The sequence below is a fragment of the Heloderma suspectum genome, chromosome 17 (genome assembly GCF_057233095.1).
Source record: "Heloderma suspectum isolate Gila_16-S chromosome 17, 16-S_ref, whole genome shotgun sequence".
NCBI lineage: Eukaryota > Metazoa > Chordata > Lepidosauria > Squamata > Helodermatidae > Heloderma > Heloderma suspectum.
The window spans coordinates 1,154,574-1,182,306 of record NC_139474.1 but is presented as its reverse complement, the minus strand read 5'-3'; the positions used below and the strand labels follow the sequence as shown (position 1 = coordinate 1,182,306).

At 52.1% G+C, this 27,733-nt stretch overlaps 1 protein-coding gene across 1 annotated transcript in view; it reads left to right on the top strand.

The window, feature by feature from the left end:
* The window catches only part of IQGAP3 (IQ motif containing GTPase activating protein 3), a 56,539-nt gene that overhangs the window by 17,385 nt on the left and 11,421 nt on the right, over positions 1–27,733 (top strand). Inside the window, exons 12-34 of the mRNA XM_084824480.1 lie at positions 842–1,020; positions 1,616–1,703; positions 2,962–3,125; positions 4,583–4,670; positions 5,703–5,866; positions 6,549–6,709; positions 8,267–8,391; positions 9,493–9,656; positions 11,869–11,959; positions 13,318–13,485; positions 13,600–13,742; positions 15,221–15,391; positions 16,101–16,184; positions 16,297–16,368; positions 16,878–16,947; positions 17,332–17,540; positions 17,872–18,024; positions 19,252–19,415; positions 20,311–20,535; positions 21,856–21,996; positions 23,648–23,732; positions 25,371–25,603; positions 26,432–26,564. Of these exons, the coding sequence (XP_084680606.1) occupies positions 842–1,020; positions 1,616–1,703; positions 2,962–3,125; positions 4,583–4,670; positions 5,703–5,866; positions 6,549–6,709; positions 8,267–8,391; positions 9,493–9,656; positions 11,869–11,959; positions 13,318–13,485; positions 13,600–13,742; positions 15,221–15,391; positions 16,101–16,184; positions 16,297–16,368; positions 16,878–16,947; positions 17,332–17,540; positions 17,872–18,024; positions 19,252–19,415; positions 20,311–20,535; positions 21,856–21,996; positions 23,648–23,732; positions 25,371–25,603; positions 26,432–26,564 (3,275 nt within the window). The remainder of the gene's footprint in view (positions 1–841; positions 1,021–1,615; positions 1,704–2,961; positions 3,126–4,582; positions 4,671–5,702; positions 5,867–6,548; positions 6,710–8,266; positions 8,392–9,492; positions 9,657–11,868; positions 11,960–13,317; positions 13,486–13,599; positions 13,743–15,220; positions 15,392–16,100; positions 16,185–16,296; positions 16,369–16,877; positions 16,948–17,331; positions 17,541–17,871; positions 18,025–19,251; positions 19,416–20,310; positions 20,536–21,855; positions 21,997–23,647; positions 23,733–25,370; positions 25,604–26,431; positions 26,565–27,733) is intronic.

Sequence of the window (27,733 nt, the reverse complement as noted above, 5' to 3'; positions counted from 1 at the left end):
TCGTCTGGGCCAAATGGAACCTCCATGCTCAGAGGCAGTATACCTTTGCACACCAGGTGCTGGGAGCAAGCAGCAGGGGAGAGCAGTTGCCTTTATGCCCTGCTTGTGACATCTGGGCTGGCTGCTGTTGGAAACCGGATGCTGGGGAGGAGGGACCTTTTTCAAGATGAGGCTGGACAGCCATCTGTCGGGGATGCTCTGACTTGGATTCCTGCACTGAGCAGGGGGTTGGACTCGATGGTCTTGTAGGCTCCTTCCAACCCTACTATTCTTTGATTCTATGATTCGACAGGGCTCTCCTTGCCCTAGGCCAGAAATTCCATCAGACAAATTTCTCCCCCTCCCGCTCTACTCAATGGAGAATCAATAGGAAAAAAGAGCATTTATTAGCAAACAGTTATAAAGGCATGATGCAAAAGAGAGCTGCTTTTGTTTTGGTATTAGCAAAATTAAATTTAAATATTTCTGTGTTCGATGTTGTCCTCTCACTTCTCCCTGGATATACAGGCTGCTGCTGTGCTATGGCCTGTGGCCAAGATCATAGAATCATAGAAGAGTAGGGTTGGAAGGGGCCTACAAGGCCATCAAGTCCAACCCGCCGCTCAATGCAGGAATCCAAGTCAGAGCATCCCTGACAGGTGGCTGTCCAGCCTCGTCTTGAACGTCCAGCCTCATCTTGAAAAGATCATGAAACATTGGAATGTTTCTCCTAGAGCTGGGGGGCTGCAGCTTTCCTCAAGCAGCTCCTGATGCAGCAGCGGTGCCACATCCCCCGGGGGATCAGCATTGGCACCTTGCCACCCTCATGCTGTCATTGATCCCTCTTACTCCCGCCTTCTAGTGCATGCTGCCATCCTCGCCATCAACAAAGCGGTGGAGACGGGCGTTGTGGAGCAAACCCTGGTGGCCTTGCGCAACCCTAGCGCCACGTTGTCCAACCTTCGGGAGAGCCTTGGGGCGGGCTACCAGGAAGAGCTCTACCGGGCCAAGGTGGAGAAAGCTCAGAACGCCCAGAACCGAGTAAGTAGAGATGCCTGGTGGGGGAGCACCAGGATGGGCTTTTGAGAGGGGGTTTGTGTTATCTTTCTCACCCCACCCGACCCCGGGCAATACCCCTGCCCACGCATGAAGATGGCCCCGGCAAGCTTGGTACGTTCCGGCTGGCCAGATCAGTGCTTGCCAGTGACCCTGTCCAGCCACTGCAAGGCCGAGGTCTTGACTCTGAGGCAATGTGGGGCACCTCAGAGGCCCACTGCCCCTGTGCACGGGAGGCCCTGCCCCTCCTCCCCACCTCTGAGTGGCAGAGGGGCCTGGGATCCCGCCTCTGAGGCCACGGGGGCTTCAGAGGCGCCTGGGGCTCCTCTGAGGGCCAGCCTGACTATGGGGCCGGGCCCCGCTCTCCTCCTCGACCTGACATGCCAGTGGCATGCCTAGCTGTGGGCCCCTTGTCAGTGAAAGTGGGAACAGGGCTTGGTAGCAGTGTGTGTGCGTGTGTCATGGGCTCTGTGGGTCATCTCTTCAAGTGATTCTTTGTGCGTTTGGAAATGGATGAAACAGTTAGAAAGCAAACTCTGCCGTTATAGGCGACTCTCTGCAATCTCTCCCCTCCCTCCAGCACCTGCAAGAAATCCCTGGTGATGAAGACATCTACAGTCGGTATCTAACCCAGGCCGAGATCCAAGGCCACATCAACAAGGTCAATGGTAAGCAGAGCGGGAGCTCTCCACACCACCCGCAGCAACCCTTGTGGAGGCAGAAAAGTCACTGGCCCCGCCGAGATGCTGTGCCCAAGCAGGGTTTGCCCTGATGATGGCTAAGAACCCAACCATGGATGGGGCTTCCAAATGCCCAACAGGCAAACCATGTTTAGACCAGCGCAGACGTTGTTGGACTCCAGCTCCTATCAGCCCAAATCAGCATGGCCAATGGTCAGGGCTGATGGGAGTTCTAGTCCATCAACACGTGGGGAGCACAGGTCCCCCATCCCTGGTTTAGAAATGGCTTCCCTTTCCATGCTTTCGTTTTCTGTCCCCTCAGCTTCATTCCTATGTCCATGACGCAACCGTCTTTGGAGGTGGGACTTTGGCAACAATTCTGACTTGATGCCAAACCTGAGCAGGAACGCAGCTTTGCCAACCCGCTTCCAACTTAAAAAAAAAATCTTGGTTTGCTGGTCAATGCAAACCATGGTCTGTCAGTTCAGACATTATGGCGAACCAGAGCCAAGCTTCCTTAACCATGGTTTGGTACAATGTCTGAAATGAGCCTTCCCCAATCAGTGGCTTTCAAGCTATGTTCTGGGGAGCTTTGTGGTCCTTCGGAAGCTTATCAGGGATTCTCAGTGGGAAGATCTGTAGCGGTGGTGCTGAAAGGCAGCTGGCCCTGCGCTCCCAGCTCCCGCTTGATGCACAGCCGAAGGAGAGGGTCAGTTTTGCCGCAATGTGAGGCACCCATAACCTCTGGGAGTGGGTGGATTCCAGAGCAGGTGTGCAGCGTTGTTTGGTGGGCGAGTCAGTGTAGAAAGAGTGAGGCAAACTTGAAAATCCCAAGTTTACTTGGGAAAGGTTCCCTGTCCTACAAAGTGTGAGAGGACGTGTGAATCTGCCTTCTGCTGAGTGCTGCTGCTGCTCTCTCCTTAGCTGGAAGCAGCCTTCCAAGGCCTCAACGAGAGAAAGAGACGGTGTGTGTCTGTGTGTGTGGGGGGGGGGGGTCGCTTCTAACTCTGCCACCTGAGATCCTTTACTTGGAGATGCTGCCAGGGAGAATTATGGGCAACGTGCTGGTAAAACCTTCTGCATGCAAAGCTCTGCCACTGAGTTGCGGCTCTGAGTGTGTGTGTGTGTGTGTGTGTGTGTGTGTGTGAGAGAGAGAGAGAGAGAGAGAGAGAAGCACAAGACAATTTAACTGCCAGATTCATAAGTACCCCTCATGGTTACTCTTTTTATAAAAAAAAAAATACAGTAAAAGCTGCTCTAGAGTTGGTGGATGACAGCCTCGAAGAACAGGATCCCCAGGTCTTGTACTGCGCTTTGCAGGATCCCGCTCTGGGCTTGAGGAACTTGCAGCGAGAGAATGCTGACTGGTATCTGGATCAGCTGAGTGCTGACCGGGAGCAGAAAGTGCTGGTAAGTCATGGTGGGCAAGGCGGAGGTCACTTGTGGATCAGGGCCACACAACGCCCTGGATGATGGTTTCTGCCCTGGAATTAACGGGACCAGGGATTTCCAGGTGCTCTCCTTTAGCAGGGCCCGGCCAAAGGGCCTGATGCTGATCGCTGACCCGGCAGCCAATGCACAAGCCGACACAAACCCTGTGCCAAAAAGGATTAAAATTCTGCCCTTGGGTAACATTTGCAAAATATATATTTTGCATAATATATTCTATAGCATGTAGTCACAGGAAAGAGTAAAGAGCTAAGCAGGGCAATGAAATTGTGGCCGCATCCCCTGGCAGCTGTACTCCACCCTTCGCCCCCCGCACTTGGCTTCAGATTTTAGCAGCTGTTGCTCAGCCGCTTTCAAGAAGATCTTTGCAGTCATGCTACTTACCTTTGTGAGCCGTTCTGAGAGCCTTTTTGCTACAGAGTGAGGTCTAAATGCTGGAAGTAAATAAATCAAAGGGGCTAGAAACTTGTGTGTGTGTGTTTTAAATGAAAGCTTAGTGTCTCAGGTTGTGGACTTCTTCACCCATCCTCACATCCAAAACTTTTCCTGCTGCAGCGCAGCATACATCCAAACTTGCCAGAGAGTCTCCGAGACGCTGCCCTCAGCCTTCCTTGTTCCGATGGTTCTTGCAGCAATTCTGCTTGGCTGTAAAGCTTCTCCTTATTTGCTTCCCCTCCTCCTGGGGCTCATCTGTCCCACTGGGACTTTCTGTCATAATCTACGAGTCTGCACTGGAGATTTAAACATTGTGGGTAACATGTTAGGACTGCCTTTCCCAATCTGACTACATCTCCCATTATCCCCAGGCAGCATGGATGAAGGGATTTGTAGTCTAACACATCTGGAGGGCGTCAGGTTGGGGAAGGCTGATCTAGAAAAATACAGAAAGTTACCTTTATTAGGACCAACTAAAAAGTCACAAGGAAAGGAGCAAGCTTTCAGGTTCCTCAGAACCCGTCATCACGCTGGAACTCAAGCAAGAATTAAACAAAAAGGGGGTGGGGGAGATGGAAAACTCCAGATCTGCCATTTGTAAATGTTTTGGCTAGAACTGGGAAGATATTGTGCAGATTTAATTGGGGTAGACTTTATTGTTGAGTGGGGATCAGTAACTGACATAGCATAGGCCAAGTCTGGCCTCCTGAAGCAGTTGGCCCTCCTTGTTGGAAGATGGGAAGCGGCGGGCAAGCGCTTTGCATGCTCATTGAGCATAGAGGGGGGGATGAAAACAAAGCGAGAGGGTGGGGAGTTCTGGTGATTTCCTGCAGTCTGCTCGAAATGGTTGGTGGGTTCTGCTTGCACCAGCCCTACGTGCAATACCGAAACTCCTCACAGTCCAGCTGCAGTGAGTTCCACCGGCCAGTCTTGATCTTCTTGGACGAAGGCCCTTCCCATGAACTTGTTGTGAATTCCTTCAGGAGCTGGGCTGCATCGACTTGCTTGAGCGAGAGGAAATCCAGGCTGGACTTTATGTGGCCAATGAAAGAGGAGACCAAGAACGTGCTGGTGAGTGGAGTTGAGCCCGATGGGCAGAAGCCCCAAGATGTGGACGCTGAATCTCCGGGCTGTATTTAGAGCTCTTCATGAGAGCTGGCCTTGTGAGCTGTGTCTCAAAATATCTAGCTCCGTGCCTCCCACGTGTGAGCATGTGGCAATGCAGCAGTGTGTTCCTGGGTCACACAGGGCTCTTGGTGCCCAACTCTCCTGACACCACACTTGTGCTGCTGGTTGTCTCCCTCCCATCCCAGTGCCTCCCATCCCAGTGGATGGCTCCCCATTACAGCCTTGTTGTGAGGTTAAAGGGATGAGTGTTACCTGGGACCATGTGCCAGATGGATTTCAAAGGTGCTACGGCAGTCCGGTGCAATACAGCCTAGCAGCCGTGGCACATGTCCTGATCCGTTACAGGGCACGAGCAATTTCCCTCCATACCTTTCAACTGATCCTGGTGTCCGGTAAGCCTCTCCTGTAGAAGTTCGGTAGGAGTCATTCACTTCTCGGGGCGGGGGGAGAGGGGGAGAGAGAGAGAGAGAGAGAGAGAGAAGGCTGCCGTCAGAGGACACCTCTGATGCTGGTGGACTTTAACATTAGGACCAGTGGGCAGGTTTTGTCTCCCACTTTGGTGTTTCTCTCCCATAGAAATCTCCAGAAACCAGTAACTTCGATGGGATTTACTCTTTGTCACACTGACAGGCACTGCTCCTCCTTTTCAAACAAACTCTCTTTGCCTAGGCAACGTAACGTTTCAGGGAGAAGGCGCCACTGGACCCTTCCCCTGGCATGCTCGTCTTCAGTGTGCAGAGTTCTATTTTCTGGGGGGAATCTTTGATGGTGTTGGCAGTCTGAAGCAGCCCAGCTGAGACACAGCTTGCCCACCTCATCTGCTGCTTGTGAGAGTGTAGCCAAAGAGTGATGGGGCTTCTCCCGCAGCGGAGCGCTGGACCCCTTTCGTGGGGCAGATCTGTGCGCCTTTTTGTTCCTGTTCTTTGCTAATCTGACCCCAACTTCTTTTTAAAAACCCACCCCACCAACGTGCAGTGGCACGAGCTGTGAGCCACATCAACGCCTCCATTCGCAGAGGGGTGGCGGCAGAGACTGTGCAGGCCCTGACTGACTCTGAGGCTCAGCTGCCCGAAGCCTTCCTCTTTGCTGCAGAGCTCTACCAGCGAGAGCTGTCTGCTCTCCAGCGACAGCATCCACAGGTGGGTGCAACATGACGGACTTCTCTCAGCCAGATTGTGGGCTGCTCCACAGAGCCTCCGTCTCGTCTCTCCTCTCCTGCTGCCATGGGCTGCTGGCACGTTTCCTTGTATCCAGAGGCCATGCATGCACCACAATTCTGCAGGAGCCCCCAAACAACCATGGAATGTGGCGTTGGGCTCTCCGGATTTGTTTTAATTAAGCGTCTAGTCGTACGTCTGTGATGATGTGCCTGCAAAATGTGTGAACCATCAATGCCTGCTGAAATCTCAGAAGTCTGAGGAGCAGCTGATTAAAGTGTCCCCACCCTCACCACCCCATTGGTTGGAGACAGCATTTCAGTGCGCAGCCTCTTTGGCCCTCCTGATTTACAAAATCATAATACATTTTTCAAAACAGTAACCATGGCAGAATAAATTCTACAAAGTGAGTCAGGTTGCAGAACTGAGATTTCTTCATGGCACAATTTAATTTCCCAGGTGCAGAATTTTAATATTTGTAGTAGGTTTGTACCACACATGCGGGTGCGCCCATGGCATGTTGTGATGGTGTCTACAGAACCTCATGGAATTGGGGGGGGGGGGGGCTGAAGCATCTTTTCTGGGTCCCCCAATATTTTCACAGATAGGGTTCACAACAGCAGTGACCTGCGTCCTCTGTGAATATCCTGTTTTTCTCTGGCAGGGTGAGCTGGTCCAAGAGGAGCTCTTTGTTGCTGTGGAGATGCTGTCCGCAGTGGCGCTGGTCAACCAAGCCCTTGAGGACGGAGATGTGTGCAGCTTCTGGAGGAGCCTGGTCAGCCCTGGTTTGGGCCTGTCAGAGATAGAGGAGAGCCATGCTCAGCGGTAATGAGCGCTCCGAGTCTCTCCCACCCCCCACCCCAGCCCATCAAGCTCAGGGTGTTTGACAGCAAACCCTTGCAGCTCTGTTGCCAGAAGTGCAGGTGGAGTCACAGAAAGTTGCAAACCGAAGATACCGCTCTTCCTCCTCCTCTCTGTGTTCTAGAATTCCGCGCTATAAATCCTGTATAGCATTTGTATTACATATAAATCTTAAAGCATTTTGACACTCTCGCCCCTCTCTAACCCCCGGGCTGGCTCACACATGCAAGTTGCATCCATTGAGTTTTCACTCTGTGTTTGATAAAGATATGATCTGACGTCATGGAAAGGCCTGTGTCCGAGGCCTTCTGGGAGTTTGATCCGTCTGTGGCATTTGATCTGTCGCGTTGAGCCATGACTTGCAGGTGCCATCAAAGCCCCTGGAAGGGCCTAAGACCAAGCTGATGGCCCACTTAGATATAAGAACAAAGAACATCAGAAAAGCCCTGCTGGATCAGACCCAGGGTCCATCTAGTCCCGCATTCTGTTCACACAGTGGCCAGCAAGCTGTCGACCAGGGACCCACAAGCAGGGCATGAACACAACAGCACCCTCCCACCCATGTTCCCCAGCAACTGGTTTACATAGGCACACTGCCTCTGGTACTGGAGGTAGAATTCTGGTTCCAGCCAGTTCCCCCCAGGACACCCACAAGCACGATATGAACAGAAATAGCATTAGCCCTAGCACTCCACCTCCTCATTTACCCCAGACGGTGCCGCCTTGGATCTGGCCAGGACCGTCTCTGGAGTCCGTCTGGGCGTTCTTGTTCTCCTGTGCTAAGCTCCCCCACTGCCTGAGCTCTGCTGTGTCTCCAGTTCTCAGACCTGAAATGGTGATGACTCTACCAGCCAAGCAACATGGATGATTACTTTCCTTCTCATGGGGAAACATCCTCTTGTCCAGTAACGACCAGCGCTTGTTTCTGGAAAATTCTAGACATTTCCTGCTCAATCCTATGTATGTTTACTTGGAAGCAAGTCTTGCTTTGTTCAGTGGGTCTTATGTTCCCACATTTTTGTATAAAGTCTTTATTTAGTTGCAAACTAGTATGTTTTATTCTAGCAACTGGTTAGTATGGACGCTTGCCGTATATTTTCTGCATTTCAAAATGGGAAGTTTGATTTAAGGCAGTGATTGAAATTGGTCTCTTGTCTTGATTATTTTAAATTGGTGACTTCAGTTGCCTTGGTCTAAATCAATCCACAGTCAAGCATGTTTTACAACCATAGGGGCCAGAAACTCATGCTTAAAAAAACAAAAACTAATGAAATCTCTATAGTGAACCTAATATCCTTTTTCTGGACTTCCATAGAATTACAGCATATTAACAGCCCTCTGTGTATGCAGTCCTCTGTGACTGCAACTGTTTAAGGGGAATTACAAAATACTGGGCTGAATCCAGACTTGGTCATACCTAGAGCAGATGCATTGAAATCTCATTTATTGCAATGGGTTTACTCCACATGTGAGTAAGTCTGGGTCCAACCCAATGTCCTGCTTTGTTTTTTAATTTCCCAGTTACTTTGATGACTTGTCAAAACAAAAGAACCAGTCTCGAGATGTGAGGAAAGGTTTCCTGAGCTGGAACGACATCCAGGCCTCCGTGAACCGCGTGAATATATCAGCTGAAGAGGAAAGGGATAGTAAGCTGCCTCTTCATTCATTTACTCTTGGTTTGAGTTTGGTGGGTGGTGTGCACGAGCCCCAGGGGCCCAATCCATCCCTCCAAGGCTTCTTGGGGTGTGGCCCCAATCCCAAGTGACCCATGGCCAGAGGGCTCCATCACGCCAGCTCCCACAAGGTGGACGAGCAAGTGGCCCCTCCCTGTGTTATGCAGCTCAGTGTGCCCCTGAGGTGCCTTGGGACCAACTCTGCCACTGCAGAAGGAGGGGCTCAAGGCCTTTCTTGGCCTGTGGGGAGGTGAGTCGGTGGGCGGCGTCTCTGCTGCAGCCTTTTAGCCCTTTGCCAGGTGGAAAATATGGATGTGGGAAAAACTTAAACCTTCTGGTGCAGCCCACTTGCTGGCTCAGGTGGTCCATTTTGTCCTACTGCGATGGATCCCTGGGAAGGCCTTTTTATGGAGAATTTCTCGTGACAACCGGGAGCGCCTTCTCTTCCTCCACCGCTTCCTGAGAGACGATTCTAGGGCCAACATGGAGTGTGTGAACTGGTCCCCAAGGTTCCCTTGTTTGCAGAATTTGTGCAGAGCCTTCTTCCCACCACTGCCGTTAGCAAGCACATACTCTTAGCTGGTGGAAGTTCTCGCAGGACCAGTTTGAGGGGCGGAAGGACTTTCCCAAAGATCAGTCCACTGAGCAAAAGGCAGCCCACCAGAGTCTCCACAGGCCTCTCGTTTGCTGCCTGTCTGGGACGGTGAACATGGCAGTGAAATGGTGGGAGCTTCTGTTGCTTTTGGCTAGTGGCCACTGCAACTTTCCAGCAAATAGAGGGTACGTTTCAGAAGTACACACACAACATTCAATTCTAAGATAGAAAAGAAGCCTGACAGTTAAAATGTAAACACAATAAACAGCATAAGACCCAGATCGAACAACAGGTTCATCAGATAAAAATGTTACCATGACAAATAACTGCCAAGTCTGAGATAATTTTATCAAATCCCTGTCAGGTTGCACTCTCCGGCTGTTGATCTGCACATTCCTTTAGGATTTTGTCTACACCATTTTGGCCTAGAATTCAGCCTGGCCAATATCCCAGTTCTGCAGTCTCCCCTTTTTTTACAGAAATCCTCGCTGTCCGTTTGATCAACGAGGCTCTGGAGCAGGAAAGCCCTGAGAAAACGCTCAGAGCTCTCCTGCTGCCTTCTGCCAGCATCTGTGATGTGGTGCTGCCCATTGCTAAGCGTTACCATGACGTCTTGACCCAGATGTTGAGACGGAAAGCCCAGGTAAGAGAGATAGGAAGAGGAGGGTGAAGCTGAGGGCAGGAATGTCTTGACTGGCATATCCAGAATGGGAACCATATTAGCCTGTTGCAGCAGAAAACATGAGAGTTCTGTGGTGTCCCCCCCATGATTTCTCAAAGATGATAGTCAGTGGTTCTGAGAGTTCCGTTATTACTCTAGGATACTGTTCATCTGGCCCTGAAGACTTGAACTCATTCAGAGTAATTAGGTGTTCCTTGACCATGTGCTTATCAGTCTCAAGCTGCAATCCTGCCCCTTCAGCCTGTACTTCGCCTTTACCAGGGGGCTCATAGACCCTCTTTCAGGAGAAGACTGAGCTGAAGTAGGAACTGAGCACTTCTGCCTTTCCCTTGTCATCTGTTCTCATTTTGCCATCCTCACTGAATAGCTGAACCACCATTCTTTCCTCTGCCTTTTGCTATGCACGTAGCTGAAGAAAGCCTTTTTGTTGCTTTTAGTATCCCTCACTAACCTCAGCTCATTCTCAGCTTTAGCCTTCCTGACGCCACCCCGGCAATTCTGTGCTACCTGCCTGTACTCTTCCTTTGTCGCTTGGCCTTCCTTCCACTTCCTATATATGTCCTTTTTTGTTTTCAGGTCTTCTCTAAGCTTTTTGTGAAGGCACGCTGGCTTCTGTTGTCTTCCACCTTTTTTTTTTTTCCCCCTACTTGTTTGTAATTGTGCCTTTAGAATTTCCTTTTTTAGAAACTCCCACCTATCTTGGACTCCTTTTCTTCCTAGAGTTGCTTGCCACGGGACCTTACTTATCATTGTTCTGAGTTTATTAAAATTGGCTTTCCTCAAATCCAGAGTACGCATTTGGCTACACTTGGCTTTTGCTTCCTTTAGAACCAAGAACTCAAGTATAACATGGTCACTTTCCCCCAGAGTTCCCGTAACCACTACTTTATCCAATAAGTCATCTCTGTTGGTTACGATCAAGTCAAGAATGGCTGATCCTCTAGTTTCTTCCTCTACTTTCTGTAGGAGAAGGTTATCAGTGACACAAGTCAGGAATTTCTTGGAGCGGCCATGTTAGCAGAATTTGTCTCCCAACAGATATCAGGGAAACCGAAGTCCCCCATTACTACTACATCATGCTTCCTTGAAACATTGGCTGTTTGCTTTTCAAAAGTTTCATCCTCATCTTCTCCTTGATTGGGTGTCTGGTAGTAGACTCCGACCACCTTTTTTTCTTTGCTCCATGTATTTTAACCCAGATGCTCTTGATGGGGCTACCAAGCTGTAGCCTGTATGTCTGTGCAGAGATATGTATTTTTAACATATTGTGCGACTCCACCTCCCTTTCTGTTCCTTCTGTTCTTTTTGAACAAGTTATATCCTTCCATTGCTGTATTCCAGTCATGGGAGTCATCCCACTGATTTTCAGTTCAGGATGAACTGCCATGGAAGGGGGGTGGGTGTTGGCTGTATTTTTTCCCATCTTTCCTCTGTGTAACCTGGAGTGGTGTACATTGATCTCCCTGCTCCATTTTATCCTCCCAACAACCCTGTGAGGTAGGTGAGGTGAGAAAGAGTGAATGGCCCATGGTCATGTGAGCATCTCAGTTGAGCGGGGAGTTGAATCAGGTTCTCCCTGATCCTAGTCCAACCCTCAAAGTACTAGATCTACCGGCTTTCAAAGAATATAGCATTGGATCTATCACTCACCATCCCCCAAATCTCAGTTTTTAAAGAAGCCAGTTTCTAGACCTTATGGATTAGGGGGTCTGCCTGCACACAGGCAGGCCATGATGGGTGGAGTCTCCCAACCAGACTGGGGATCAGCAAGCCTGCCACAGGTGGGGCCTCAGTCCCCTGCACTGCTCCTTTCTTTTCTCCTCGGCTAGACTAGTGTTAGCGGCTCAAGTGCTGGGTTGGGGAGACAGCCCTGTGCAAAGAGAGTCGCTGCTGCCACCCGTTCCGCGGGAGGGAAAGGATCGGCCGCTCGCCTTGTGCTGGGCTGGAGGGCAGTGCATATTCTGAGTGTGTCCAGCTTGGCAAGCGGGGAGGCTCAATGCCCCCACGCCATGAGTCAGGGATTGAGGTATGGGGGCTGGTAACCACAAATACTAGATGATCTCCCAGAGCCAGCCAAAACGTGTGTTGCCCTGCTTTGGGGAAACAATTCTAGGATGGTACACGGGGTGTGATCCAGAGCTGCTCTTTTGCCTTCTGCTCTTCTCTGTCCTAGGTGACTGGGGACACTGGAGCCATGCTGTGGTGGGAAGAGATCCAGCAGGGCGTCTCCGTGGCCAACCAAGACACCGAAGCTGCAAAGAGAAGTACGGGCACTGCAGCCTCTTTGGGTTTTCCTGCCTAATTCTGGGCTGACAGCTGGTCCTGGCAGCTGGTCCTGCTGTTTGGGTCCATTCAAGAAGTCTGAGCAAAGGGGACAATAGAAAGCTTATTAGCAAGAATGCTGGTGTGGACACTTTCTAGTCCCTATGGATTTGAAGGTGGGCTTGCAAACCTGGTGGCATCTCCAGGGGTCAAATGGTTCCCTAGCCTTGCTTCAAGATGGGGACCTGGTTCATACAACACGACAACCCACCAAAGCTGATCAGCCATGGCGGGTTGTTATGTTGTGCATACCCAGCGTGGTTTCTGCAGGGTGGCTTATTTTTCACAAACAAGCCACCCTGAGGCCCCCTGGCTAGTTTGAAGGTTGTTCATACCCATGGGGGCTTGGGATGTCTGAACCCAGCAGGGCAACTTCATCATGGGAACAGCTAGAGGGTTGCTGGCAAGAGCAGCGAAAACCCTTGCTGCTCCTCAGTCTTCCTGGTGCCTCTGCCCTCCTCCCTCATTCCTTCTCAGTGCCCTGTTCTCCGTGCTCCTAAATATCGAGAAGAAAAGGCACCAGAGAGTGTCTCAAATGCATCTGCAATTTTTTTTCTCAGTCCTGCACTACTGCTAGGAAATCTGCATAATTTCCCCCTCCATTTTCCTGCTCTGCCATGAGATTTGCACAACTTCCCCCTTAGTTTTCTTGCTCTGCCTTGGAAGTTTGTGTAAAGTTTCCCCTTCATTTTATTCCTTTGCCATGACATTTGTGCATGTTTAGTGATCCCACTTACTGCTCTGTAACCCAGATGTGTATGTGACAGCTAGCAACAGAGACCAGTGGAGGGAAGTGATGAGCTTGAAGGGCAGGAGGGGCCGAAAGTGGCTGGTGGCTGCAGGAGAGAGGGAGCTTTAAGGGAGGGTGTTCTTACTTCAGCAAAATGTGGAGCAGCCTTTTTTAAAAAGGTGTTCGCTAGCAAGAGAAGAGCTCAACAGATGGTTGCACTGAACATTACCACATTCATAAGGGCTCAGAAAATTAATTCCACTTGGTGATCTGATGGAGGCAGGAGGTTCCCTCGGGAGCCGGCACCCCAGTGGTCCAGTTGCAGAAAGGGTGCTGTGACATAGAGACTGAGGGAATAAGGTGCTGTGCCCCAGAGGGGCCTAGGATACATGCTGGGAGCCGGTGGGAGGACTGACGGGGGAAATTAGCTTCGGCAAGCTCCCAGTCATCTGCCAGATTTGCGAGTGAACAACCAACCCGTGGTGGCTTCTTTGCAGGGTGGCTTTGTGTGATGTGCGAACCCACCCAGCCTCCCTTGTTTTGCCTTCCCCCTTCTGTCCCGTCCTGCAGTGGCCCTTGGTATCGCGGCCATTAACCAGGCCATCAAAGAAGGGAACCCAGCGCAAACGGTTAGAGTCCTGCGCAATCCAGACGTGTCCCTTTGTGGCGTGGTGGCAGACTGTGCTGGGGTGTATCAAGCACAGCTGGGTGCCGTCATGGCTGCCCGAAAACCCCCAGGTAAATGAGGCAGAGTGTTATGCTGAAATTCAAGCATTTAAGACCCACATTTTCTTGCATCACTTACATCACTCTGGCCTCTATTTTTATTTTTCACTCTGACTTGACATCCAGGGCACTCGAAAATGCCCTGGGTCAAGCACAAGCTGAAGGATGGAGTGGACTATTACTTCAGCCTGCAGACATTTGAAGGCTCGTGGGACCAGCCTCGTCCCTGTGCCCTTAATGGGACACATCTCAGCCGGGAGGAAATCCAGGTAGGCATGTGCGTGTGAGCTGGGGGTGCCTCTTCTGGGATGGAACTGGCTACATCACACACATGCACCATCTTAGAAAAACAATGGAAGTATCCTCTTCTCTTAAAATCAATTAATCTGCATAAATCAGCTTATGAGGAAAAACTATTTTCCTCATAAGCTGATTTATGCAGATTAATTGATTTTAATTAATTGACCAAGATTTGTGTTGCTGAGTTATACAAACATTTCATCTTCATTTAATTTATTAAATTTCTATACCACCCAATAGCCGGAGCTCTTTGGGCAGTTTACAAAGATTAAAAACCTTAAAAATACAATGTTGTATCATAATATAAAAACCATTTACATAGAAACATAAACACACACACGTATGTGTGTGTCTGTGTGTGTATAGCCATTTAACATCACAGCTACTGATGAGAGTGGAAGCTGAAATGTTTAGCTCTAAATATATGTTGAAATTACTCTGTTAGTCTACCTTTCATAGATAGATAGATGCATGCACGCGTGTGCAATTTTAACAGTCAGCAATAAGAAATCCCAGGACCCATTAAAAGCTCTATCGTATGTTGTCAAATGCCTGAGAGTAGAGGACGGTCTTAACCTGATGCTGAAAAGATGACAAGGTTGGTGCAGGCAGGCCTCACTGGGGAGAGTGTTCCATAATCAGGGGGCCACCATGAAGAAGGCCCTCTCCCTTGTTATCATCCTCTGAGCTTCCCTTGGAGGAGGACCTCAGATGATGAACTTAGTACATGGACAAGTTCAGAGGTGCTCTGTCAGGTATTGTGGTCTTGAGCCATGTAAGGCTTTATCGGTCAAAACCATCTCCTTGAATTGGGCTTGGAAATGCATCGGTAGCCAGTGCAAGCAGGCAAGAATCACTGTTATATGTTCAGACCTTCTGGGCCCCGTTCTCAATCTGGCCGCCATATTTTGCACAAGCTGCAGCTTCCAAACAGTCTTCAAAGGCAACCCCACATAGAGCGCATTGCAGTAATCTATCTTGGAGCATAGACTACTGGAGCCAGGTTTTCCCTGTCCAGGTGGGGGTGTGGATGGGCCACCATCCAAAGCTGCTAGAAGGCACTCCGCGCCACTGAAGCCATCTGAGCTGTGCATGTTAATGTGTTTTTAAATCTTCTCCTGTGACTGATGCTGCCTTTCCCCCAAGCTAAATGCTGTGCCTATTTTCTCTTGTGCTTGTCAGCTCAGCTATTTCTGAGACTTGGTTGGGGGGCACTTTCATGCTTGCTTGGCCACTGCTATGGACCCCCCCCCCCCGCCCCGAAGAGGTCTCTGCCTCTTCAGATTCATTCTCGGCAGTCGGAAACCAGCATCCCCACGGCTACTCTTGAGGAGCAGAGCCTGTGGCTGGATCCTGGCTGCGCCTCCCGCTGTTTTTCTGGGTTTTTCTGGGTTTGGGCCGTTATGACCTGCCCGCTTCACTGACCCCCTGCATCTCTGTGCTTCAGTCCACCATCGCCAGAGTCACGGTCGCCCACGATCGGCAGCGCCTGTGGGTATCCAGGGCCCGGTTGGTCACCCAGCTGCAGGCCCGGATGAGGGGATTCCTTGTCCGCCAGGACCTTGCAGCCCGGCGGCACTTGTTGTCGAAGCACGTGCCTGCGGCGATCAAAATCCAGGTAGGATGCAGCTGCCCGGACACCAGGAAGTTCCACATTTGGGTCTTGCCTATGCTGTGAACTTGCTGGGTGTCTGCCCGCCCCCAGCCCCTCATCTGCAGCATGGGGAGAATGTGGATGACTTACAGCTCAGAGGTTGAGCACCCGCTTTGCATGCAGAGGGCCCAGGTCCAGTGCCTGGCAGCACCTCTGATTAAACAGGGTCAGGTAGCCGCTGGCGCTGGGAGAGACAGGGGCTCTGGCGAGCTATTGCTGCCAGCTGGAGCAGAGGGACATGTCCCCTGGCCTGGTCTGCGGCAGCTCCTTGTGGTGCTGCCTGGTGGGGCTACAAAGGGCACAGCAAAGCAAGGCAAGGCACAGGAAGCGCTCGGAACACTCCAAAGCCTCATGAGAGCGGCCACAGCCCGATGGCAGAAGCCGCGCTTCCCAGCTTCAGTTCTCAGGGCGCAGAGACAGCAACGGCCTGGAACCTCGCAAAGCTGCGCGGGGCCTGGCATCAGTCCGTGGGCTTGGGAAAGGCCCCGCCGCGTCCACCTCAGGGATGGAGGACTGCTGCCAGCCAGGAGGGCTAGGTCGGCCGTTGCCCTGCCTCAGTACAGGGCCCAGCAAGCAGGGCGGCCGAGCACATCGCGGTCTGACTAAGGCCATGCAGTGGCTGAGGGAGGATTTGAACCCAGGCCTTCCCAGCTCCTGTTCTACGTACTCACAGGCCTGCTGGCGTGGATACCGGCAACGGAGAAGTTACCTGGAAAGGCTGCGGTATTTGCGGGAGAACACCTGTGCCATCATAAAGGTAGCAACGTCCGTGTCACCCTTGTTGCGGGGGGGGGGGGGGGCTTCCTTGCTGCCAGACCCGGGGGCAGAGAACCATCTCATCGTTCCCGCACTCTTCCTGCTGCATTCAGGTCCAAGCCTGGGTGCGGAGGTGGTGCGCACGCAAGCGGCATCTGGAGCGGCTGCACCACTTCAGGAGGAATGTGAGTGTTTTCACATCTGGACGTCTGAACTCGCCTTGCTGGATCACAGCAGGGGCCCGTTTGAGCCACTTCCCCACCGAGGCTGGCCAGACCAGCGTCAGGGGGAGGTGGGAGGCGCTCGTTTGTTTGGTCGACAGCTTTCTTCATAATTTTTATTTTATTATTTATTCTATTTTATTATTAAATTTATTAATCGCCCATCTGGCTGGTCACCCAGCCACTCTGGGCGATGTACAAAATACAATAAAACAGTTTAAAACAATACAATTCTACAATAAAAACATTTTCTAAAATACCCTATCCCACCCCAAATGCCTGCCTGAACAACCCAGTTTCTCCACTGTCAGGCCCCGTCACCCCTGCTCCCCCCTCTGCATCTGGCGTGGCACCGTAGCCTAGCTGCCGGTGCGCCGTGCCTTTCCATTGACCCACCATGTCCTGACTTATGACCGCTGTTTGCCTCCAGGGTGTGTTCGAACCTCCTTTCCTCTTCTCATATGTCCTGGCAGGTTCAGGCTGTAATTAAAATCCAGGCCTTCATGCGAGCTAATAAAGCGCGGGAGGATTACAGGCTGTTGGGTGAGTACCCACTTTTCATGCAGAGGGTCACAAACTGTGGCGGGCCGTGGCATCCGCCTAAAAATGTGTCATTGGCAGGATCCCATCCTCCCCCACTCCCCCCCCCCCGCCTGCCCCAGGTGGGTTCTTGCCTCTGGCCCCGTACGGAGCTTCCAGACCCCCCTCCCCAACTCTGTGCTTTGGGCAGCACTGCGGTGGCAGGGCAACGAGCCCAGCCGTCACCTTAGTTCTGCTTCAAACCATCTCCTGGCCCCCCTGGCTCCATGGCCAGTGGGAAGGAGGAACTCCTCCTGGCCCAGGGCAGTGGGGTGCTCGCCACCTGGGCTCGGCAGCCGGGATTGTCCCGGGACGTGCAGGGGTGAGGGTGTTATTCTCCACCGCCAGTGCACAGCGAGAGCCCCCCGCTCAGCATCGTCCGGCGTTTCGCCCACCTGCTGGAACGGAGCCAGCAGGACTACCGGGAGGAGCTGGAGGTGCTGGAGCTGCAGGAGAGCGTGGTGCGGGGCATCCGCTCCAACCAGCAGCTGGAGAGTGACCTCGGCCTCATGGACCTCAAGATCGGCTTGCTGGTCAGGAACAGGATCACCCTCCAGGTCAGAAAGGAGCTCTGGGGGTGGGGGTGGATTGTGGCCGGGGTGTCGAAGGCTGCCCGAGCACGTGGGGGCCGGGGGAGTCCATCCACGAGACAGTGTTCCTGCACTCGCCCAGCCCCAGGAGCGACTCCTCCTCGGGTAACCCTGACCTGGGATTGTCTTCAAAATAACTGTGTGCACACAGTCTTTGCGGGAAATCGCCTCCTCCCCTTCCAGTGCTGGACTGAACTGTTTTGTTGTTAACTTCCCATGAACAAGTGGGCAAAGCCTTGGCAGTGGCGCTGTGCGTCTGTGTGGTTTCTCGCTTCTTCATACTTCTCCTCCGGGACAGGAGGTGGTCTCTCACTGCAAAAAGCTAACCAAGAGGAACAAGGAGCAGCTCTCCGACATGATGGGCCAGAGCAAGGAAAAGGGGCTGAAGGCGCTCAGCAAGGAGAAGCAGAAGACCCTGGAGGCATATCAGCATCTCTTCTACCAGCTGCAGGTCTGCTGGCATCTTCCTACAAACATGCCTGTCAAAGATAAGCATTGTTGGCTCTCTGGCAACTGTTCTTAAAGCATTAGGATCCCACGTTTAGACCTGTCTGGTTGCTCCTACAGTCAGGGCTGCTTGGATTCTGTGGTGCCACTGTATTTATATCTGACCCTAGAGTTCACTATCCTGACAATCTCAGTTCTTCATTTTTGTGAAAATAAAACTTAAGTTTCTAGTCGTTAAGTCTGTGAAGATGAGCGATCCATGTGGAAATTTCTGGAGCCGGGAGGGCAGCTGAGCTGGACTTTCATGGGACAGGGCCTTAGACCCTGCCTCCTCCCCAAGCTTAGCTACACTACAGTTACATTTTAATAATAACATAAGAAGAGCGGTGCTAGATCAGACCCAGGTGGGTCTAACTAGCTGGCATCCTTTTGCCATCAGCAGCCAACCGGATGCCTCCAGGAAGGTCTCGAAGACAATGGCTCCCCCTCATTGCTTCTGTCCCTGAGCAACAGATGTCCAGAAAAGGGGAGAGAATGCATCAGCATTGGGAGGTTCCATTAACCTGTCCATCAAGGTTAATAATCATTGGTGTCCCACCATCCTTGTATTGCCTGATCCCCCCCTTTTAAGCCACGGAGCAAGTAGCCATCTTGTGGCAGTAAATACCATACAATTTATGTGTCATGTGAAGAAGTACTTTTTTGTCCATTTGGTACTGGCCATCCGCTCATTGTGTGAGCCCGCAAAAAGTCCAGTGTTAAGCAAATAGTTTCTGATTTATACCAAATTGCAAAATAGATGCCAGTTTGCATGATTCATTCAGGCTGTTGGTGTCTGCTTTCCATAGCTCATAATTTGAGTGTCCTTTGGCATTGAAAATTTCATCCTATAGATCATTTCTTCTTTAAAGTATATAGTATTCACAGTCCCAGCAACTTTGTGTGTGTGTACACATTTTTCTGCCCTCAGGAATAGGCTCCCTGCTAGGAGAGCTAATGTCTATTGTTCTAATCTACTTCAGGGTTCACAACAATCTGTATCTTGTAACGAGAACTCCTTCCTCTCACCCTCACCCTTGAATTCAACAGAGGGCCCGTGACTTGGGTGGGGGGAATGTGTTTTTTCTGAATAACTCTAGTCCCAAACAGATGCTTGCATATGAACCAGTCTCTCTCTTGCTCTCTCTCTGTTTCTCTCTCTCTCTTGGTCCGCTGTTCTGCTGCCTTTCAGACCCACCCGGTGTATTTGGCCAGGCTGATCATGCAGATCCCCCAGAACAAGTCCACAAAGTTCATGGAGTCGGTGGTCTTCACCCTCTACAATTATGCCTCCAACTCCAGAGAGGCCTACCTCTTGCTCCAGCTCTTCAAAAGCGCCCTGCAAGAGGAGATCGAGTAGGTCCCCATTCCCCATCAGCAGCTTGCTTTCTTCCTTCTCCCCTCATACCTGCTGCGGACATCCTGCCCTTAATAAAGATGGCAGTTCCCCTTTCATAGGAACATAAGAAGCTGTTTTAAATCTGGTGAGACCATTGGTCCATCTAGCCCAGTATTGTCTGCTCTGACTGGCTGGAGTTCTCCAGAGTCTCAGGTAAAAGATGGAAGAAGTGCTGGGAAAACACAGGAGCATCATGAGAGGAAGATGACAACACTGTCTGGATCCCTTGTAAAATTCTGCAAATGAGGCCGGGCAGTGATGCTATACACCTTTACATCGGTGGCAATGGGATAGTTCGGTTTGTTTTTCCTGTAAGGATGCAGTGGGTGGACCTGCCCTCTGTGGGGCTGTGTGCAGTGCAGCGCAGCGTGGTGTGTCTGTGTGAGTCATTCTTGGGGGCGGGGTCTGTGTGTCGCCCAGTCTCCTTCCAGTCAGGAGGCCCACCCAAATCAGTGCTTGCAGGTCGGGGCTGGGGGGTAATTCATATGTTTGAAAGCTCAAACCGTTAATGTTGGGAAGGGCATGTGAAGATGAAGTTGTACTCCTCCAACTGCCATCCCAAGGGGGAGCCGGGCATTGTCCCTCCCTTACTCAACATCTGGGAAACGCTGGTTTGGAGTAAAGCAATGCAACTCTGTCGTTACGACTTCTGTCCAATTTGTGAACCAGGTAATGCCAAGATGGTCTGACGTGTTCAGAGCTGACATGTAATTTCTGAAGCCAAACAAAGCTGGCCATGCCGTGTCCTTATTCTCCCCATCCACCAGGCTGTGCTTCAGCGCCCACTATATGGGTCATGGCCTTGTTCGTTTGTGACTTACTGCACTCCGTCTGCCCTGTTCTGCCTTCCAGGTCCAAAGTCAACTATATCCGTGACATCCTAACCGGGAATCCGACGGTCATCCGCTTGGTGGTGAGCTTCTATCGCTGCGCCCGGGGCCAGAACGCCTTGCGCCAGATCCTGGCGGGGCCTGTGCAGGAGGTTCTGCAGAACAAGACCCTGAGCATTCGCACCAGCCCTGTGGAGATATACAGGGGGTGGATCAACCAGCTAGAGTCTCAGAGCGGGCAGAAAAGGTCAGTGCGGATTATTTATTTCCTTTTTTAAAATCCCCTTCACTAAACAGAAGGTTTTCAGCTCCTTATGAGTTATGTGACTCTTCATAAACAAAGAAATAACAATAGAATGTAATTTAGGGTGGAACAGAGGAAGTTGCTTTAGACTGAGCCAGACCGCAGGTCCATCTAGCCCCGTACTGTCGACACCGACTGGTGGCAGCACCTCTCCAGGGTGTCAGGCAGAATTCCCTCCTAGCCCTGCCTGGAGATGCTGCCGGGGATCGAACTGGGAACTTCTGCATGCAAAGCAGGGGCACTTCCCGTGAGCTACACCCCCTCTCTTGGGGGGATCAAACTCAAACATAACCTTGTTACAAAAGTTGGAGAACCTTTGGAGGAGAGGTCAGAGGGTACTCCCACCTCACCAAGGCGCTAAGACACAGGGTGTCAGGACTGGATCATCTTTCCCCTTCACAATCAACACCACAAACAGACAAAGCTTCAGGCTAATATGACTTCATGTGCTAGAGACTAGCCTTTCTGCAAATGCAGATTCAAGGAAACTCAGACTGCCTCAGGCCCTAAACAACTAATCTGCGATCTGTAGTCAGAGGAGACGAACTGGAGGGTACGGAAGTTGCCGACAGTTTGCCCATGAACCTCACAGCCAAACTTGCTTGGCAGTGATGCCCCTCCCTTAGGGCAGCTCCCTCCTACGTTGGCTTCTAAGAGTGGCTATCCTGGCAGAACATCTGTGCCCTGTCCCTAGCTTTTCCCGCTTAGCTTTGTGACGTGCTCTAGCGTCTCTCAAGTCACGCCCCTCTTCCTCCTCCTCTTTGGAAACTTGAATTTCTACAGTGAAGGGAGGGGGCAGGGACTCAGCCCAGGCCATCTGTTTGTCAAGGCCTTCAGAGGAAATTCTCCCAGTGTCTTGCAGGTCTAGGGAAGGTCCCTCCTGCGGGCTCTGATCTAGCTGTTCCAACACTGATTCGGAATCGGAGCTGTCAGGCATCTGCTTGGACTCATCTCTGACACACGGAAAGGCTGGGGAAAGAGGGCCAAGCAGGCACATGTCTGCAGTCAAGGGTCCTGTAGCAAAGACCGCCTCAGTTTCACCGAGGAGGGCGCAGGCAGTTGGGTCTTCCCAGCAGCCAGCCTAGGGGGAGGAGGGGGGCACTCAGCATTCAGCACCCCCACCCACCTGGGCGTAGAGGTGAGATTCGAGCCTGCGCGCAAACGTGACGGCGAGGGGTGGAATGGAGTGCTTTTGGTGGGTGAAGGAGAGGGGCTCCTGTTTTTGGAATGAGGCCCAGAATACTTGTCTGTTTCTCTTCCCAGTGATCTCCCGTACAATGTCAGCCCTGAACAAGCCCTTAGTCACCCTGAGGTGCAGAGGAGGCTGGACATATCCATCCGCAACCTCCTGGCGGTGACCGAACAGTTCCTCTCGGCCATTACATCTTCTGTGGACAACATCCCGTAAGAATCTGTTGTCTTTTTGTTAATTTGTATTCATGTTTGATCATCAGTGACTCGATTCACACAATCAAAACAAGCCCCCGTGGCTTGTTTAAATCGCCAGTGTGAGCTGGGCGCCATTCACCTAAAGACCTGCCTAGGCACAGCCCGTGGTGTCGTCTGAACTGAGGCAGCATGGCTGGTCTGAGGGGGAGACAACCCTCAAATATCTCATGGCCTGTGGCTGGGTTATTTGAGAGTTGTTTCCCCCTCAGACAAGCCATCCCACCCAGGTTTGGACATCGTGACAAACCACGCCCAGGGTCAGTTAGGAAAATGGCACCCGGCATGCACCCCGATTTTAAAAAGCCACGGTTGCTTATTTAAGTGGCTTGTTTGATCACATGAACCAGCCCACTGTTTACTGAATCATTGTTTAAACAATAATATTTACTATTTGTTCATTGTCCTGAAGAAACAGGATGTAACATGGGGTGTAGTGTTTAGAGCGTTGGGCTAGGACTTGGGAGACTGGGGTTGGAGTCCCCACTCAACCATGGAGCTCACTTGACTTTCAGTCTAACCTACCTCACAGGGTTGTTGTGAGGATAAAATGGAGCGGGGGAGGACCATGTAAGCTGCCTTGGGCAAGAGAAAAAAAGGGTGGGGTATAAATGTAATAATAAAAAAACATACACAACCAACAGTATGATATAAATACAGAAAACATGCTTATTTACTAGGTTGATATCCTCCCTTATCCAAGAAGCTCAAGGCAGCGTACATGGTTCCTCCCCCACCCATTTTATCTTCACACCAACCCTGCGAGGTAGGTTAGACTGACATAAAGAGTGACTGGCTGAAGGGCACCCAGTAAGAACCATGGCTAAGTGGGGATTCAAACCCGTGTCTCCCAAGGCCTAGTCTGCCCACTACATACCACTGTCTCTCAGGGAAAGCAGGATTAGTGCCGCCAAGATTCCCGCCCTCTTTACCCGCTCCCTTTCCTTGTCCGGAGGGTTGCTTGTATGCTGTACAAGCCCCCCCCCCCCCGAAGGATCCTTTCCAGCCCCTCCCAGTCCCCACCACATGCATACGCATGCACAGCACTGCACGCCCCCCCATGATTAAGTTGCTCAGGGGCAGGCCAGAGAGGGAGCCTGGAGCCAAGAGGTGGCAGAAGAAGGGCAGGAAATGGTACGAACGCCGGCGAGGGGGAGGCATCCAGCCCTGCACAGAAGCGCCTCCTGGCATGTGGCCCAGGCATGGGCAAGGGGTGTCCTTGCATCACGGTGAAGAGCCCCGGGCCTGGGCACAGATCTGGCTCCCCGGGGGCTCCAATCTGGCCTTTTCGGGCTCCCCAGGTGGCCCCACCCACTTCCCTTGGCCCTGCTCTCCCCCCCCACCAGTTGTTTGTGCGCTTCCCCACAGCTGTGCACCTTCCCCCAAATTCTGGAAGGCTGACATACCTCGGAGCTGCAATCGGCTGGTATGCTCTGTGTTTTGGGCCCCCCAGCACTGGAATGTGGCCCCCGAGAGCGTCTCCTAAACTGGATTTAGCCCTCAGGCTGAAGGAGGCCCCCCCACTTGTCTTCTAACTTTCCTCCTGGGGCTTGTGCTAGCCTTGGCTGCGCCGGTCGGTAACACCCCCTCCCTCTGGCTTCCTCGCTAGTTATGGGATGCGCTACATTGCCAAAGTCTTGAAGACGTCCTTAGCCAGGAAGTTTCCGGAGGCTACTGAGGAGGACATCTACAAGGTGTGTGTTGGCCCTGGTGGGACGGCTGGCCTGACTCGGGGGGGTGGGGGGGGCAGAAAGCGGACTCGGAGGCTCGCTGCAGCCACTGCAGGAAACCATTTCCGACGGCCTCCTCCCAGCAACCATTTTGTGTTCTTCTGGCCCTCAGCTTCTCCAAGGCAGGGTGGGAGCCAAGTCGTGTATATTACGCCGTGACTGCTACAGGGCCTGTGGTTTGTGTGTTACAGCAGAAGTGGGCAAGTTGTTGCCCTCCAGATGTTTTGGCCTACAATTCCCATCAGCCCTAGCCAGCATAGCCGGTTGTGAGGGATGACGGGAGTTGTAGGCCAAAATGTCTGGAGGACCACCAGATGCCCATCAGAGGCATAACAGGGGCAAGGAGACATGGAGGAAATTGGAGGCTTGGCAAAGCTGCTGAGGGCCAAATGGGCCCGCGGCTTCAAAATGGCCTCTCCCCTCCCTGTGGTATAAAATCTTATGAGATATGCAGCTACTGAGGATTCCCACCCCCTCCTTGCACCTTCATCTCTGCGGCCTGCGTCAGGTGCCTCCTTCTGGGTGGAGGCTGGCTCTGGGTGGGGGCGTCAAAATGTTGCGCTCCACTGAAGGCAGCCCGACTGTGGGCGGGAGAAGGGAGGTGCTGCCTTTTGCTTCTCCGCCAAGTGTCCTACTGAAGGACTGCGGCATGCGCAGAGCAGCCCAGGTCCTAAAACACTGTCAGGCTGCAGGCAGGTCAGTGGCATGTTTGGATACTCCTGCACAGAGGGGCAGAAGGCCCTGCATGCAGAAGACCCTGCATGCAGAAGAATTGCATGTCGGGGAAAACAGGCTGAGAACATCTGTCTTTCAATGTGCAGGGAGCTTTTCATATGGGGGAGTTTTCAGTTCCCCCCGCCCCCTTGCCCCCTGCAAACTGCCACGGTACGGTCCAACTCTGAATGTGCGGTACGCTGTCTGTGCAGACCTTTTCAAAGCATTTCTTCTGCCATCTCTCCTGCCTGATCGGGGATGGGCAGAAGGAACATTGCAGTTCATGGATGGCGCACTGGTTACCGCTTGAAGGACCACCCTGCGCTTTCTTGGGCTTCTCACCACGGTCTACCTAGACTGCTGGGCTACGTGGACCTTGGTGTGATCCAGTGAGGCACCTCTGATGCTCTTAAGTCAGAGTTATGCTGCAGCTCTTAAGAAACTCCGAGAATTCACTCTTACTTTGAAAATGTAGGGCGCTTCGGTGGACCACTGGGGTTTGGGGGCATGGAGGGGGCAGAGATGCAGGCGAGAGTAGGCTGTCCAGGGAAGACAGAAGTGGGGCAGCCTCCAGGTGAGGAGATGGCTTTGAGGCTGCTTTCTTGGTGTAGGCCAGCCAGCCGGCACTGTGGGCCAGGAGGTGCTGGCCGGCCAGCGGGAGGGGGTTTCTGATAACCCAAACAGGGGCCTTCGGGGATGCACCGATTCCAGAAAAAGTGCATGGGTAGCTGCTAAATTTCCAAGCTTTGTGCACCAAAGGCTTCCTGTCTGATCTCCTGCTGGGAAGGGCTCCCTCTCTCTGCTGATGGCCCGCAAAGGTGGCACTAGTCCAACCGGTCACGAGGCATCTGCTGTTGTCCCGTGGTAAACAGCCCACCCCTGTCCTAGATCGTGGGGAACCTCCTCTACTACCGCTTCATGAACCCAGCCATAGTGGCTCCAGATGGCTTTGACGTGGTAGACCTCTCCGCTGGGCTAGCACTGCACCCTGACCACCGGCGCAACCTGGGCTCCGTCGCCAAGATCTTGCAGCACGCTGCCGCCAACCACCCATTCGAAGGGGAAAACGCCCACTTGAGCGTGGTGAACCAGTACCTGGAGGAAACACACCATAAATTCAGGTTGGTCCAAAGAACTGCAGCGTGGGATGGGGCCCGTCAGCCGTCTTGCGCAATGCCACCTCCACCCGGGCCATCTCTTCATCCGGTCTCCCCCCCACCCCCCGAATGGGCCTTTGCAAACCCAGACCACAGTGTGATGGGGTCAGAGAAGCAGGGCCGCGTGCCTTTGAGCAGGGGGGCTCCTGGACAGAGGGCTCCAGTGCCGTTAATTGAAAGTCATTGCGAAGCCGTTCGGTCTCCTCCTCCTGAACGGATCTGTGGAAAGGCAAAATATGGAAGAAGTAGTGGAGAAATGGAGGGGGAGGGGGTGGGGTTACAAGTGGAAGGAGATGTTGCCTTAGACCCTCCAGAAAATTCTGTGAATGAGGCAGGGCAATTTCGCAAGAAAAGCCTCATCTGGAAACCCCACCCCCACCCCACGTCTCTGGGTAGCTCTGCTGGGTGGGCGTAGAGTTTTCTGTTGGAATCCCTGATCTGTAAGTCAGATGTGAATTTGACCTGCATACGCAAGGGCATCCCAGAGTGCGGCTCGTGGGGCTTCAGCTCCTGAAACGCCATTTGGCTGGTTTTAGTAAAAATCATCATCATCACCCCACAAACCTGAAGTCCTCCCACCTCTACCTTAAGTCAATAATGGCTTACAAAGGATAGAAAAAAGTCAGCTTATTTGCAAGAATGCATTAAACTAAAGCCACCACAGTATGTGTCAGGCCCCCAAAGATCCTGGCCTTGGCGAAGAAGCCACAGAAACATGGCTGGTGTGTCGGGGGGGGGAGGCGGGGGAGCCTCCATCTCCATTCATTGTTTCTTTCACTCTGGACCATCTAGAAAATTCATCAGTGCAGCCTGTTCTGTGCCTGAGCCAGAAGACCGGTTTCATGTGGACAAGTATTCCGAAATGGTGGCCATCACCAAACCAGTGGTCTACATAACAGTTGGAGAGCTACTTAACACACATAAGGTGAGAACATGAACTTGTGGCTTGTCAAAGGTCTGGCTTACACTAGGAGTGTTTTTGGTTTGTTTGTAGGCCTGCTACAAGATAGCCAACCCTGTCCGTGCGTGTGCATGGTGTGTGTGTGTGTGTGTGGGGGGGAATCTGGCACCTTGAGAACCTTGGAGCTGCTTTATTTAAAAAAAATGGTTTCCATTCCTCATTGGCATGGAGACAAACTCTGAAATGTCTCCCTATATTTCTTAAAAAGTCTGGGTTATTGTGAATGCAGCAGCATGTAAATGAGCAGGTAAACAAACCACATACTTTCCATCTGTGGTTTGCTTAACATGACGTGCAAAGCAGGAACCCTGTTATTTTTTTATTAATCCATCCAATAACCAATGTTCTCTTTCCCCTGACAAGCCAGACCATAACCCACACTGTGGGTTATTTCTCTGGCTTGTCAGGGTCAAGACAAGCTAAAGTTCCTGGTTCGTATGTCACAGGAAGCAAGCACAGGAAGCTGCATGGATTGTTCTGGCCAGCATGCACCAGCCCACTGCTGGGTTCACAATAACCCAGATTTTTTTTAGAGTCCTGGTCATTGTGATGTGCGACCTGGGCCTTTGATGTTGAATGGCTGATCTTTGTGCCATCTCAGAAAATGCCTCTGAATCTGCTGACAGTAAAAACAAACAGCAGCATGTGCAGTGGAAGGGCGGGGCGGCGGACAACGACTGCCATTTGGATCGGAAAGGTCTAGAGCCTTTGGGGCTCGAAGAACCACCGTCCCTTGGCTCCCAGTCTACATTTGGAGGGCCGGCTTCTGCTGCCCGACGCTGCCCGTTGAGATCAGCGCCTCCAGCAGCGAGGTGACCGGCAGGGACCTGAGACAGGCTGCCTGGGCTTTGGAACTGCCTCCCGCCCCAGGGAGATCCGTCCGTCCCCCAGGTTCCAGCTATTCCAATGTCAGTTGAAAACTAGCTGGTTTCACTGGGCTTTTTGGTTATAATATTTCTTCTCCTGCTTTTCTGTTTTGAAATCTCGCTGCTGTAGCTCTGCTTTTTGCTGCCCCGTTTTGGCAAAGGCTCCCCACCCAGGGTGCCAGGCGGGGGTTTGCAGCCCTACCTGGAGATGCTGCCGGGGACTAAACCAGGGACCTTCTGCCTGCAACGCAGGGGCTCCGCCACTGA